Source organism: Erigeron canadensis, chromosome 1, assembly GCF_010389155.1.
Source record: "Erigeron canadensis isolate Cc75 chromosome 1, C_canadensis_v1, whole genome shotgun sequence".
Taxonomy (NCBI): Eukaryota; Viridiplantae; Streptophyta; class Magnoliopsida; order Asterales; family Asteraceae; genus Erigeron; species Erigeron canadensis.
The window spans coordinates 24321139-24337544 of NC_057761.1; the positions used below are offsets into that span (position 1 = coordinate 24321139).

At 39.4% G+C, this 16406-nt stretch overlaps 1 protein-coding gene and 1 non-coding gene across 2 annotated transcripts; both read left to right on the plus strand.

Annotated features, from left to right (window-relative positions):
- The first annotated feature begins 38 nt into the window (after window positions 1–38).
- TRNAG-CCC lies at window positions 39–109 on the plus strand. The gene has a single exon. It is a non-coding gene; the product is annotated as a tRNA-Gly (tRNA).
- A 641-nt stretch (window positions 110–750) lies between these two features.
- LOC122585337 (glucan endo-1,3-beta-glucosidase) lies at window positions 751–2787 on the plus strand. Its single transcript, XM_043757467.1, has 4 exons — window positions 751–859; window positions 1032–2005; window positions 2113–2431; window positions 2554–2787. The coding sequence occupies exons 1-4, from the start codon at window positions 790–792 to the stop codon at window positions 2574–2576; spliced, it is 1386 nt and encodes a 461-aa protein (XP_043613402.1). The 5' UTR covers window positions 751–789; the 3' UTR covers window positions 2577–2787.
- The last annotated feature ends 13619 nt before the right edge of the window (window positions 2788–16406 follow it).

A 16406-nucleotide genomic window follows, 5' to 3' on the forward strand; every position in this document is an offset into this window, starting at 1 on the left:
ATATATGATAATATTATTTTAAAGAAGGGCAATAAACAGCGCATCTAGTGTAGTGGTATCATAGTACCCTCCCACGGTACTGACCGGGGTTCGATTCCCCGGATGCGCATGACTTTTTATAAGTCTAATTATATTATACTTTTTCATGTTTTGAATTATATTATTAAATGGGCATTTTCTGATCTAGAAATTTGCTACCTTACAGATTTAGTTATGATTTCTGTAACTATAAGATATTATATCTGTAATAACTATCTTAAATATGCATGTTTCACTTCAAATATCATTTGTTATTTTATATCATCTCAACTAATGCATACAAGTTGTATCCAAGAAAGACAAACGAAATTTAGAATAAGGTATCCGAAATATCACTTAAATCGTATACATCAGAACCATATACTCAACTTTCTTCCAATAGACTGAATAGCAACTTCTCCATTTACCTATTAACAATAATTGTTTAATGATTTTCTTCAGAATATTAATAAACATCAATTCTTTTTCTTGGCATTAAAGCATAACATTTGTGTAACATTTGATCAAGGGGAAAAAGCACCAATACCATGAATCCTATCCTAAAAGAATATAGTGTAAGAAAGTTTGATTTCCAAGTCAAAAAGATCCAATATCTTTACCTAGAGTACACTCTTATAACTTTTGCAGATTGAGATAAAACCCTTTAACAAAAGAAAAGCATATCCTTGATGCACTCTTGTTTTTACATCCCATCCATCCCCCCATCACATTTTGACTCATTCAAACCTTAATCTTTTTTGATATCCCCAAATGGAGCAAACTCTAACTTCATTCCTAATTACACTATTACAACTTTTTTTCATATCATTTCTCATCCAAGGTATGTATAATGTATTTACCCATATAACATGCTAATATATAAGTCATGAAACTTTTTTTTTATAAACAATCTTCTGAATAATAAGATCATGACATTTGACAAAATAATCATTTTCTTTGCATTTTTATTTTGAGTCAAGTGATTTACATTATTTGGTTAATCTTTGTTTTAGATGTTGAAGGGAACATCGGCGTAAACTATGGCACGGTGGCTGACAACCTACCACCCCCGTCAAAAGTGGCACATTTCCTCCTCGATTCCACCATTATCAACCGTGTCAAGCTCTACGATGCCAACCAACAAATCCTACAAGCGTTTGCTCACACTGGGATCGCGATCACTGTTGGGGTCCCCAACAACTTAATCCCGTATCTCGCAAATATCAACTTCTCCCAACAATGGATCAAAAATAACATTTCCCCTCACATCCCAGCGACTAACATAGTCCGCATTGTCGTTGGAAATGAAGTCCTTTCCACCACCGATACCTCGGTCTCATCTTACCTTGTTCCCGCCATGCAGACACTCCACGCGGCTCTAGTCCAAGCAGATCTTGACCGTAAAATCAAGGTCTCAACACCACACTCATTAGGCATTTTATCGTCTTCAAGCCCACCTTCATCCGGAAAATTCAAAGAAAAAAATGTACCTTTGATCAAACAATTACTTGGGTTTTTACGAGCCACAGGTTCATCATTCATGATCAACCCATATCCATTTTTCGGATACTCTGGTGACACATTAAACTATGCCATGTTTAGACCAAACTCTGGAGTTTTTGACCAAGTGACTAACAAAAAATACACAAACATGTTAGATGCTCAATTAGATGCTACATATACAGCCATGAAGCAGGTAGGTTTTGAGGACGTTGAAATCGTTATAGCCGAGACAGGGTGGCCGTCGAAAGGTGACCCGGGTCAAGGTGGTGTTGATATGGAGAGTGCTCGTGAATTCAATGGCAAACTTATTAAACATGTTATGTCAGGACAAGGAACACCGCTCATGCCCAATAAAAGTTTTGAAACTTATATTTTTGCACTTTTTAATGAAAACTTAAAGCCCGGCCCGACTTCAGAACGAAATTTCGGGCTCTTCAATCACGATATGACACCTGTCTATAATGTTGGTATCTTTAGACACTCGGTAAGTTTTTAAATACATTTTTATATACTTATATTTTTTTACGGTTAATTTGGATCACTGACAGATTAATTGCAAGAATAAAACTTTTTTGGGCTTTGTTGTTACAGGTTGAAACGACATCACCATCATATGGCGATCCAGTGAAAGGAGTACCAACAAGGTCACCGGTTGCAAAAACTGATGAACAAAAAACATGGTGTGTTCCAAAAACCAGAGCTAGTGAAGAGGTTTTGCAAGCAAATATTGACTATGTGTGTGGGCTGGGGTTCGACTGCCAGCCCATACGTGAGGGTGGGAGATGTTTTTACCCTGACTCGGTTCATGCCCATGCCGCGTATGCCATGAACGTTTATTACCAAGCCACGGGTCGACACGACTATGATTGTGACTTTAGTCGAACCGGACTTATAACTTCAAGCAATCCAAGTATGAATCCATGACCTTTTATTCATTTGATCAATACGTGACCATTATTTTTGTTAAGTTTTACATCACACTCACAAAATAATGAATTTACTTTTTAACTTCTGAGTTTTGATTTTTGTCAGGTTATGGAAGATGTAAATATTAACTTAATTACAGCAATAAAATATCAAGAACTCAAGAAGGAATGTCTACATAATTTCCAGTGTTGTACTATGAGTTTTAGAACATGTGAGAAACTTTATGGGGTTTGTTATCTCTATGTATATATACCTACTACCAAAATATTTCCTTTCTCTTTAAATTAATTAGAAATTCTCAATGTGATCTAAAGATTTTGAATTTTTGAGTAATCTACTTGGTGCATTACCATTAAACTAAAGAAATAATGTTTTTTTTAAGTTTAAAATGAATTATGGCTAATGTTTGAACTTCGCTGTAAAAGTTACACACGCAAGTTTTACCGTTGAGGTTTGACGCTTGTAACTCCGGAAATCTTTGTGAGGTTTTTCCTTAGATGCCTATTCAGCAACAATATAGAAAGACCCGATTAAAGCAACCTAGTTATTATCTAATCTGAGCAAGACATTCACCTTTAGATGCCAATAGTTTTAGTTAACAAAAAAGAAAATGGATTCGATAACAATACCGTACTATGCAATCAATGAAATTGTAACATGTTCAAAATTTTCTTCAGTTCACTCTCTGATAGCATTACTTATTAATCATCGTTCAACTCATTAAAGAATCACCAAAAATCATTGTAAAATGATAATGACCATTACTAGTATAAAATCTTAGCAAATGAATCCAGATTGATGGCGTATCCATATTACGCTACGAAAGGTCTGTCAAACGGACAAGTGCTAACCCGTAGTGTTACGAAGGAACCTGCGTGGGGAAGGCGCTCAACTGGAAATAATACTTGAACAAAGAATAGATTGCCTAAATCTCTTCTTCCCTAAAATAAGGACGATCAGTTCCAACTAATTTGGGAAGTTAAATCTATCCCTTAAAATCATGGAAAAACCGATCTACAAGTTTCTCTTCCGATCCTCCTATAAAAGGCGACTCAAAAAAGCTCACAAGGGGATTCATTCATTCTTACTCATCCATAAACTCTATCAAATAGATCAGAACACAATAGCACGATCTTAATCGGCTAACAATCATAATTAATTGGCGTAAAGAGGCTTACACTCTACCATATGGGAATCACCAACGAATAGTCCAAAACCCCTCAAACCCCATTTTTTAACCCTAGCGCGATTTGGTGTACAAACATTGGCGCCATCCGTGGAACCACTCCATTGAACTAGAAAAACCCATTAATATACTGTTCTATGCATCTTACGCTGTAAAAAATGGTAAAGAAAAAAGACAGGATGACGAGAGGAAGAAGGTCCGCTCTGGCCATTCAACAAGCAAGAATCAGCGACTTGACTGTGGCCAAAACGAAACCGGAAGGTTTTTATTTCCCATTATTAGGAGAAAGCGAACCTTCGAGCGATCCGCTCATCATCCAAGCCACTGTATTCAACGTTGACGTCCGGAGGGTATATCTGGACGGGGGGGAGTGAGTGTGACATTATCTTCGAACACTATTTCCTCAAAATGCCAGAATCCATACGAGCCCGAAGGACGGATCCTCGGGGACCATTGGTAGGTTTTTCCGGAGAGCATGCATGGCCGTTGGGAGAAGTCGACCTAGACGTGACCATCACCGATGGGATACACGAGAGAACGGAGACGTTGGATCTCTCGATAGTACGATCTCCATCCCCCTACAATATAATTTTGGGAAGACCTGCGATGCAAAGGATGAAAATGGTCCCCTCTGTCATCCATAGGGTCATTAAATTCCAATCTGAAACAGGGATAGGATCGATCTACTCCTCTTACGAGCCAACAAAACAAATCAATGATGTGAAAAGGGTAGATGACGACGTCCCACCTACCCCCATGAAAACGCAGGAAGAAGAGGACGCAACAAGGTTGGTGATTAACCCAAACTTTCCCGAACAAACGATCTCCATAGGTGCCCAACTTTCAGAAGGGTGCAAGTACAAACTTAAAAAACTGTTACAGGCCAATGTAGATGTCTTTGCATGGGACTATTCAGATATGATGGGGGTTCCAAGGACCCTAACATTGGAAGGAAAACCCTTCGTCATGGAGCATCGCCTGAAGGAACACAAGCATATAGAGCCTGTTCACCAGAAGAAACGCAACCTTTCCGCCGAAAGAGATGAGGCTGCTAGAAAGGAGGTAGACGAACTACTCAAAGCTGGGATAATAAGGGAGTCCGTCTACCCTATTTGGATCGCTAACCGGGTAATGGTCAAGAAAGGAGACGGAGGGTGGAGGATGTGTGTTGACTTTACAAATATCAATAAGGCATGCCCAAAAGACTGTTACCCCCTCCCGGAGATCGACTGGAAAGTAGAATCGTTAGCAGAGCATAAGCTAATGTGTTTTTTGGATGCATACAAAGGATACCACCAGATACAGATGGTGGAGGAAGATGAAGACAAGACAACCTTCTACACCAGTAAGGGAACCTATTGTTATCGAAAGATGCCCTTCGGCCTGAAGAACGCAGGAGCTACGTACCAAAGGTTAGTCGACAAGGCCTTCGCTACACAGATAGGAAAGAATCTAGAAGCATACGTCGACGACATGGTTATCAAAAGCAGGGATGAAGAAGGACTCATTGAAGATGTCCTGGAAACCTTCGGGAACCTCAGGAAAATCAACATGAAACTCAATCCCAAAAAGTGTTCGTTTGGAGTGGAGGAAGGCAAGTTTTTAGGATACTATGTAAGTAACAAAGGCATCCACGCAAATCCTTCCAAGATAAATAAGTTAAAGCAAATTTCGGAACCAAGGACAATCAAAGAAGCCCAAAGCCTGAACGGCAAGCTTGCCGCCCTTAGCCGCTTCCTCTCACGCGGAGCTGACAAACAACTACCCTTTTTTAAAGTATTGAAAGGATGTCTCAAGAATAAGGATTTCACATGGACAGAGGAGGCGGGGAGAGCTTTGGAACAGATGAGAAAATATATTGCAGACCTGCCAACGCTAACGGCCCCAAAGCCAAAAGAAATACTCTACGTGTATCTGGCCGCCTCACTTGAATGCGTTAGCGCTGTGCTTGTGGCAGAAAGGGATAAACAACAGATACCCATTTACTTCGTGAGCAAAGTCCTACAAGGCGCAGAAGCCAACTATCCCGAGTTAGAAAAACTGACCTTGGCCCTTGTCCACGCGGCACATAGGTTGCTAAGGTACTTTCAAGCGCATCCCATCGTTGTGTTATCTGATAAGCCAATAAGGCAGATATTGCTTAAGCCAGAAAAGTCGGGACGGGTGGCCAAGTGGGCCATCGAATTGGGGGAGCACGACATTGAGTTCAGGGCCAGGAATGCAATTAAGGGGCAAGTATTGGCTGACTTCATCAGCAAAGTCCATGAGGGTGAAAACTCGATGACATACTCTGTGTCACTCGAAGTGTTGGGGAATGTCGAAAATGATGTATGGAAGTTGTACACCGACGGAGCCGCAAGCTCCGATGGCTGTGGAGCCGGTCTGATGCTAATCAGTCCCGAAGGCAAAGAATTTACCTATGCTCTGAGATTTGAGTTTGGAGTAACAAATGACGAAGCCGAGTACGAAGCATTGCTGGCAGGGCTTCGGATCGCCAGAGATATGAAGATCCGCAACCTACAGGTATATGTCGATTCCCAATTGGTCGCAAATCAAGTAAAAGGGGACTACGAAGCCAAGCAGAATACTACAAAACTATACCTACAAAAGGTGCAGGAACTGATGGAATGTTTCAGTCACTTCGAAATAGAGCACATTCGAAGGAACCAAAACAAAAAAGTAGACGCCTTGAGCAAGCTAGCTTCGCTCACATTCGGACACCTAGGGAAACAAGTACTGGTAGAAGTCCTCAAGGAAAGATCGATCGTAGAAAAACAAGTCTCTGACCTTGTGGAGGAAGAGGGCAAAAATTGGATGACCCCCATTTACGAGTACCTAGTAAGCGGAATACTCCCCGCAGACAAGGACGAAGCCCGAAAGATAAGAGTGAAAGCCCCGCAATATAAAATCCAAGATAAAAAGCTGTACAAGAAAGGCTTCGTCATGCCATGGCTCCGATGCGTAGGTCCAAACCAAGCAAAAATGATCATCTGAGAGATACATGAAGGAATCTGCGGAGCACATGCAGGAGCAAGATCCGTCGCAACGAAGGCTATGAGGCTAGGATATTTTTGACTGACAATGCATCAGGACTCCACAACATTATTGAAAAACTACGAGTCATGCCAGATACGTGCCAACGTCCCGAGACAACCTAAGAATGATATGACCTCCGTAACGTCGGCATGGCCCTTCATACAATGGGGTATCGACATTGTGGGACCTCTTCCCGAAGCCCAAAACAAGAAAAAATTTCTGGTTGTCGCCATCGATTACTTCACTAAGTGGGTGGAGGCAAAGCCGCTGGCCGCGATAAACGGAGACCAAATGAAGAAGTTTGTATGGGAACACATCATATGCAGGTTTGGAATACCTCATACAATCGTCTCGGATAATGGCCCACAATTTGCCAAAGGCGTCTTCCCAGAATTCTGCAAGCAATTGCAAATTCAACAATCCTTCACATCCGTTTACCATCCCCAAGGGAACGGGCAGGTGGAGGTAACTAACAGAGAATTAATTAAGGGAATGGAGAAACGCTTAGGGCGAAACCACAAGGGATGGATAAACGAACTACCACTAGTCTTATGGGCCAACAGGACAATGCCAAAATGAAGCAACGGAGAAACCCCTTTCAGTCTAGCATTCGGAACGGAGGCTGTCGTCCCAGCAGAATTCCAAGTCTCTACCCACAGGATGATAAATACCGAAGGGAACGAAGACGAACTAAGGATAGATCTGGACTTGCTGGAAGAACGACGAGAAATTGCCGCCATCAGATAAGCCGCGTTTAAAAAGAAGATTGAAGGGTATTACAACAAAAGGGTAAACCCAACAACATTCAAAGTTGGTGACTACGTGCTGCGGTTGAATAGCACGAGCAAAAAAGAATACACTGGAAAAATGGGGCCTACTTGGGAGGGTCCATACAGGGTAAGGAGAGCATTTGGAAAAGGAGCATACGAGCTGGAAATGCTCGAAGGAGCTCCGGTTGACAGAACATGGAATGGCTTAAATTTGCGTAAATTCTACTGTTAGAATTCCCTTCCCTTTTAAAATATATGTAGTACTAAATAAAAATGCCTGTAAGCAATTCTGATCATACATACATTGGGCCAAGTGCCTCATTCAAGCATCAAAATCCTACGGGAAAGTGCAAACAAAATATATAACATGGCCATATATATATAGAAAAGAAAAATCGCAGAAAGTCCCGTACGGCTGGGGCGAAAGTGTCAAGGTGATATTTGCCTTGGGGGGTCGCTACCCTCGTGAAAAGGGAACAAGCTAACAGGGACGCCTGAATAAGCTAACCTTATACACGTAATTACGTAAGAGAAGCAAGTTTTAACTACTTCTAAAAACTGGTTCTCAAGCCAATAATAGCAAAATTTGCTATACAATGATATTTCTAAGAACACAGAATATGGTCATATAAAAACATATCATAAGCAAAATAAGAAACTAAACCATCTGTTAAACATGCATATAAGTACCATAGTTTGACATCAAAACAGGTTAAAAGGTGCATACCAAAATAAGTCTTAAAAATATTTATTTCTTATAGTTAACCAAACCGGGGTTTCACGACTAGGAAACTGTGCGCCCCAGTATTGTGCAGGTGGGTGAGATCATGAACATAGTTACTCTGGTAATTCGCCAGTTTTGAGATGGCTTGGTCAAACACCTGTTTCGCCTGGAGATATTCAGGAGACTGATCGGAATGCTGAACAAAAGCCATTTCTTCTTTGAAGCATTCATGGCGGCATCAACCAAAGCAACAACCTCTGGCCCTAAAGCAAGAGTTTCACAAATATGGGGAATTACTTCTTTCACAAACACTTTTACCTCCCGGCGAAGTTCAACATTGTTCAGATCCTTTTCCAAAAGCTCATCATGACGCCTCTTCAAACCCGCACGCAACACCTTCATCTCCACATCTTGCTCAGATAAGCGCTTCTCCAAGTAGGCAACCCGGTCAAATAAACTAGTGATGACAAGCTGGGACTCCTTCAACTTATCCTAAGAATACTCATATTCTCGACACATACCACGGACCAAGAGATTTTTTGTTCACTTATGTTATCAGATAGGAGTTCCTCCTCCATGAATTTTCGAGAAGAATCACCAGAAAAGGAGATGGGAGGAAAAGCAGCAGGACCCTTCCCTTTATCCGAGACAGAGTAATCATCGACGTCGGTAACCTTTCTCTTTGACATGGCTCTGGAATCTGGCGAGAATAACGAAGACAAAGATTTTTGAAGGATATAAAACGAGATGGCAGAAACAGTGATCACACACTTAGGGATACGTGCAACGACTTTTTGGAAGGGAACAGTGAAAAGACTGAAGGCAGAAGTTCTATTGAAGCAATAAATATTCCTGCGCAGCAAACTATTTTGGCACAGAAGAGAAAAAGTCCCAACAGTCGATCACACACCTAGGGATACGTGCAACAACTTTTTGGTTCCCATTAACTGCAACATGTCCTTTCTTGATGAAGTATATTTCAAATATAGTCCAAGGGAATGTCTATTTCGCAAAAATCATCCCCTTGGACTGGGGGGCTTGATGGCGTATCCATATTACGCTACGAAACGCCTGCCAAACGGACAAGTGCTAACCCGCAGCGTTACGAAGGAACCTGCGTGAGGAAGGCGCTCAACTGGAAATAATACTTGAACAAAGAATAGATTGCCTAAATCTCTTCTTCCCTAAAATAAGGACGATCAGTTCCAACTAATTTGGGAAGTTAAATCTATCCCTTAAAATCATGGAAAAACCAATCTACAAGTTTTTCTTCCGATCCTCCTATAAAAGGCGACTCAGAAAAGCTCACAAGGGGATTCATTCATTCTTACTTATCCATAAACTCTATCAAACAGATCAAAACACAATAGCACGATCTTAATCGGCTAACAATCATAATTAATTGGAGTAAAGAGGCTTACACTCTACCATATGGGAATCGCCAACGAATAGTCCAAAACCCCTCAAACCCCATTTTTTAACCCTAGCGCGATTTGGTGCACAAACAGTGATCAACAGGTAAATGAATATCTGTTTTTTTATTTTGGGTTTAACTATTTGGGTAACAAGTTTGTGGGTCTTTTATTCCGTGTCATAGTCTAAAGTATGCGCAAGACTTTATCATGTTGGAATAAGCATGGTTTGATTCAAGGGAAAATACTCACCAGATGATCCTGTGGAACCTGTAAAGGCATTAATTATGTTTGCCATTGATTTCGGGTTCCCAAAGCAAGGTGATTGAGTTAGGATGAGATGGGTAATTCGGCTGTGATGTTATGCACGAATTTGAGAGGAGTAAACACACGAATTTGTGTGGGATTATGTGTGTGTGATTAACCTTAACTTACAGTTAATTACCCTCTATTTATAATGAGAGTAATTACACTTACCACCCTTTAGTAATTACACATTCAACCCCTGTGGTGTTTAATGTGTTTACCATTAGTCCTCTTATTTACAATCACCTAATGGGAAACCCTATTCTACGTCTTTAAGAGTAAATAAGCTCATCATATATTTACCTAGACATAGGGATTTCATTATCGTCAATTATCATATCAGGGAATGATACATGATCAGTGACGGTCACACTAACGTGGTTCCAACATTCTCCCACTTGACCGAGCGATCATTTATCTATGAGTATTTAAATAAGTTCCGGAATAATACTCATTTTGTTTTAAACCGAAATTATAGCCAATAAGTACAGTCGTAGAAAAGAACATCAATACAGGATTTCCACTAGTCAAACTATGACTCAAATTTAAAACTAATAATCAATGATCAATTGACTAAGACAAATTTTGTCACAATAATGTCAATACACCAATATGAGTACTCAAAGTGTAATTAATAGACAAACAAAATCTGAATAAGGAGGAAAATTTTTAAACAATAATACTAATGACCAAATAAGTACAATATGCTATTAAATTAAACTAAGTCTTTAGTAAGCCGCATCTTCAACACGTGTCCTACGAAGATATTAAGAGGAAGACCTTTGGTCATCGGATCCGCTAGCATGTCATTTGTACTTATGTACTCAATACAAAGAACATTTTCCTCGACCCGTTCGCGTACAAACAGATACTTTGTATCGAGATACAGCCCAACGCCAGTTGAACTGTTACTGTTCGAGAAAGTTACGGCAACTAAGTTATCACAATAAAGCTTCAATGGTCTAGAAATGGAGTTGACGACTTTGAGTCCACTGACCAGATTCCTAATTAACTTCCCATGGCAAGTAGCATTATAAACGGCAATGTATTCAGCCAACATGGTAGACGTTGCAGTCAGTTTCTGCTTATGACTCCGCCAAGAGATAGGTCCGCCAGCTAACATGAAAATATACCCAGAAATAGATTTCTTATCTTCCTTGCTTTTGGCAACGTCGGAATCGGAATAGCCTACTACTTCTAGATTGTCAATTCTTTTATACGTTAGTTTGTAGTATTTGGTCCCTTGCAGATATCGTAGAACTTTCTTAGCCGCTTTCCAGTGTGCTAATCTAGGATTAGATAAGTAACGTCCTAGCATACCGGCAATATAAGCGATATCTGGACGAGTACAGACCTGAGCATACATAATGCTCCCAACTACTGATGAGTAAGGTATCATCCTCATTTGCTCCTTTTTAATCTTAGTGCTCGGACTTTGGAAAGTACCAAATACATCTCCATTAACTACTGGAGCTACAGTGGGTGCGCAATGTTGCATGTTATAGCGTTTTAAAATCCGCTCAATATAGGCCCTTTGAGAAAGACCTAAAATACCGTTATGCCTATCTCGATGTATTTCGATACCTATAACATAAGAGGCATCACCGAGATCTTTCATGTCGAATTTCTGCGAAAGCATCCGCTTCGTCTCATGCAACATATCCAAGTTATTACTTGCTAGTAGAATATCGTCTACATACAAAACAAGGATTATAAAGTTACTCCCACTGATCTTGAGATAGGTGCATTGATCCACTTGATTCTTTATGAAGTCTTGTTCTTTAATAACTTCATCAAACTTAAGGTACCATATATTGATTTCTTTAACTTGCAGACCATGTGCTCTTTACCTTTTGGAATGAATCCTTCAGGTTACCACATGTATACGTCTTCTTCCAAGTCTTCATTTAAGAAAGCTGTTTTGACATCCATCTGATGTAACTCAAGATCAAAGTGAGCTACTAGTGCCATAACGATCCTTAAAGAGTCTTTACGAGACACGGGAGAAAAGGTCTCTTGATAATCGACTCCAGCCTTCTGAGTATAGCCTTTCGCAACCAATTTGGCCTTATAGCGTTCGACATTTCCTTTCGGGTCTAATTTGGTTTTGAAGACCCATTTGCGACCAACAGTTTTGGATCCTTCAGGAAGTTCAACCAATTCCCAAACGTCATTATGCTGAATGGAATTAAGCTCTTCAATCATGGCTTCATTCCACTGAGTGGCCTGATCACTATTAATAGCTTCTTTATAGGAGGTAGGATCAATAAGCTTTCCAACATCCTCAACTTCAGTGAGATAAGTAATGAAGTCATCAAAATTAGTGGCCCTACGTGACCTCGATGATCGCCTGAGTTGATTTTTGGGATTTTTGTAAGATCCTTCAGCATTAGTGGTCTCATGATTAACATTAGGAGGAGTTGGATCAGTGACATTCGGAGCAGCGTTCTGTACAAGAGGAGTTATCGGAGGAGTAATAATAACCGACGAATCGTTTCCCCTCGCTTCTTGTACTTCTTGCAAATCGAAGTTGTAATTTGTCGTGCTCCCACTGATCTCTGAGTTCTCTAGGAATGTGGCATGCTGTGTATCACTGATGCGAGTAGTGTGGGAAGGACAGTAAAACCGATAACCTTTTGAGTTATCCGGATAACCGACAAAGAAACATGTAATAGTCTTAGGATCAAGTTTCTTTAAGTTAGGGTTATAGAATTTAGCTTCGGCAGGACAACCCCATACTTTCATATATCTAAGACTCGGTTTCTTCCCTATCCAAATCTCATGAGGAGTTTTAGGAACAGATTTAGAAGGAACTCTATTGAGTATATGAACAGCTGTTTTTAAGGCCTTAGTCCAAAGGAAAGTAGGTAAGTTAGTGTTAGCAAGCATACTTCTCACCATGTCCATTAGGGTTCTATTTCTTCTCTCAGCAACACCATTTTGCTGAGGAGAACCAGGCATGGTGTATTGGTTAATTATGCCATGATCCTTACAAAAGTCATGGAAAGGACCAGCGGCTTGACCAACGTCAGTATGTCTACCATAATACTCACCTCCTCTAACTGATCTTACAACTTTTATTTTACGTTCAAGTTGGTTTTCAACCAAAGTTTTAAAATCAATAAAAGTTTGCAAGGATTCAGACTTTTCCTTAATCAAATAAAGGTGCATATAACGTGAATAATCATCAATAAATGTAATAAATGAAATATGTCCTGTAATGGAAGCGGGATAGGGGCCACTTATATCAGTATGAATTATTTCCAACAAGTTGGAACTTCTGGTGGCTCCTTTCTTATTCCCTTTAGCCATTTTGCCTTTGAGGCATTGAATACATGTTTCAAAATCACTGAAGTCAAGAGATGGTAAGATTCCATCCTTTACGAGTCATGTCATGCAATCTCGTGAGATGTGACCAAGACGTTTATGCCACAACATGGAGGAATTCTCTTGTTGCTTAAGTGATTTTGTCCTTGTTTTAGTTATATCATCAACATTAAAAGATAACAAAGATTGTGAGAAATTATGATCTAGTTCTAATTTATACAGCAATCCATCCAAGAAACCACGACCAAGCAATTCATTATTAAGAGTAATAGTAATCTTGCCGAAACCATGAATTATTACAAAACCTTCAATGTCTAGTCTAGATATAGATACGAGGTTCCGAGTAATTCTCGGTACATATAAGGTATCTACTACTCTAATACATTTTCCAGTGCTCATATGTAAAATATAAGTTCCCATGGCCTCGACATCTAAAAGATCACCACTTCCAACTCTAAGTTTTCTTTGGCCCTTTGGTAGCTTCTGGATTGTATGGAATCCCTGCATTGAGTTAGTCACATGAACCATAGACCCAGAGTCACCCTGATGTGTCATATTTTATACCATTTCCCACGTGACTTTAGGACCAATTATTCGTTATATTTATAGTTTTATATCCAACTTTCGATGCTTTGAAGGTGTGTTAAGTGTTTTTAGGTTGGAAATTGATTAGAAGAATGAATTGGTTGAGTTCGATGATATATGGAAGAAACGGGAGGAAGATTCGGTTGAAATCGAGCGAAAGACGAAGGAAACGAATCCTGGAGTTTGTAACTCTCGTTACTGGAGTAATGGCCATTACAAAGGAAAATTATGAAACTCCTGTAACTTGCAGTTACTCCACTAATGGCAGTTAGTTTTTCAAAGGAGTGTAACGGTAGTTACCGGAGTAACGACAGTTACAAGGGAAGTTCAAAGGTAACGGCCATTACTCCACTAACGGCCGTTACACGCGAATTTTGTATATATAGACGATTAGGGTTCTGCTTTGAGGGACGAATTCTTGGCAAATTTTTATTAGTTTTCTTATAGCTTTTAACACTTTGGAGCAAACAAGTTGTTAGGGTTTTATCTCTTTTCAGCTTTGGATTGTAATCATCATTGCTGCCGGATTATCTTCAATCATTTGGTATAATATGATTTCTTCTCTATTTGTTTGTTCTTGTGTTTTTAATATGAGTACCTAAATCCTTAGCACCCGCTTGGGTAGTAAGCATGTCATAGGGTCGAATTAATATTGCTTGTGAATGTTGAACAAGGTTTATATGTTTGATCGAAGATCCACATTTATTTGGATTTAAATATTGTTTTCAACTTTTATATTAATTGATTGATAAATGTAATTAGAAGTTCGGGAGAAATCTATGTCATTGTCAATTGATTTATGAAATGGTTAATCAGTCTATAATTAACCTAAAATCGTTGGAGTTCGGGAGAAATCAACGATAAAGATTAAAAACAATTAAATTCATTTCGAGTGTGTCAACGCTTATGATAGAGGGATCTGATTAGGCGAATAAGCAGTTCGGGAGAAAGCTTTCAAAAGATTAAATCATAAAATCAACTCAGATATTTAATGCTTAACTGTTTAGAGTAGAAATTAAGTGCGGGAGCAATAATTATGCTTTGAGCAGTTAAAGTTTCAAGTATAACGGGAGTTCATCTTGTCTACCCTTTGAGTCGTTCAACAAATGCAAGTAATATTTAGACCCGATGATTGACATGTGAGCTGACCCAAGTAGGTGTTCCTTTTAAATCTGTGTTAAAATTCAACAATCAAATATTCTTTTGCGATTAATCCTACGGGATTACTGACTTTTCTTTCTAACTTTTGCAACGTGACAATTCGGTCACAAACCCCCCCCCCTTTTTTAATCTGAATCACTTTATTGTAACAATTGCTTATTAAGTCCTTGTGTTCGACCTCGGTTTACCAAGTCAACTATACTGCATAAAAACAGGTTCACTGCCCGCAAGTGTGTAGTAGTAAGTAGCTAGGTATTTCGTGTTTATAAATTTAAGACTAGAAAATACACATCAAGTTTTTGGCGCCGCTGCCGGGGACTTAGTTTAAGTAGTTGTTCAATTTTGTGATTCGACCCTTTCTCGCAATCACTTGTGAGAAAGTTAATTGCTTTCTTAGATTAACGTAATTTAGTATTAATTTTTATTTTTATTTTATTTAGTTCTGGTCCATTTTATTGTTAGTTTTTCTTTTCTATTTGTGCTTTTCACGGGGTGTGTAATATTTGTTTTGTAGTATTAGCGTCACCCATGGCAGATCAAGACTATGAGTTGGAGGCAGAATATCCAGACGAGATTCGGTACTTTAAGCAATTGCCCGATGAAACTTGGTATGAAGCATGGTTGAGGATGAGATACGTAGTTGATAAGTTAACCACGAACAACGTTTTTGTTGGTGAACTTGTTAACATATATTTCTGTGGTCTAAATGATAAATCATACAAAATTCTAGATGAAGGAATAGTAGGGATGAATACCGATGAGGTATTTGATTTTATAGAAGAATTCATTGACTATAACGAATTTGTGTATGAGCCCAACAATGAAACAATGTCGCAAGAAGTGTACGAGACTCCGGAAGAGGGCATAGAGGATTTGGATGACGTTGTCTATGCAAAAGATATTTTGTCATTTCCAAGTGAGTTCGATCTTGGTGACATAATTTTGGAAAGAATGTAGAAGAAGTTGACATGCAGCAAGAAGACTCAACTCCAAGACGAGGAGACCATGTTGATCTGTACAGGGACTATCATGACATACCACACGAGTCAGGTAATAAGGACAAGAGTGAAAGTGCTGATGTGGAATTGGAGGAACGAGCTGAAGTCATTTCGGATGAAGCTGAATGGGATGGAAAGCTTGAAATCACATGGGATGACGAAATGGTGACTACTCCTACCATGGGAAGCAAGCTTGTATCCACCATAAGGAATTTGCTACCCGTAATTGAAGCTAATAATGGAGATACGGGAGACACCACTTGGGAGAAATCCAATGACTTGCTCGAGGATTTCTCACATTTCAAGTTTAGACCACCCGACACTTTAAGTGTGGGGGAGTTTATGATTCACCCAACGAAAGCCGAAGCTAATTCCATTTGTAATCATTCAGGTAAGCATTCGAATTTAATTGATTTATTATATACTAAAATGCTTTCTTTTCATTTTGTAGGA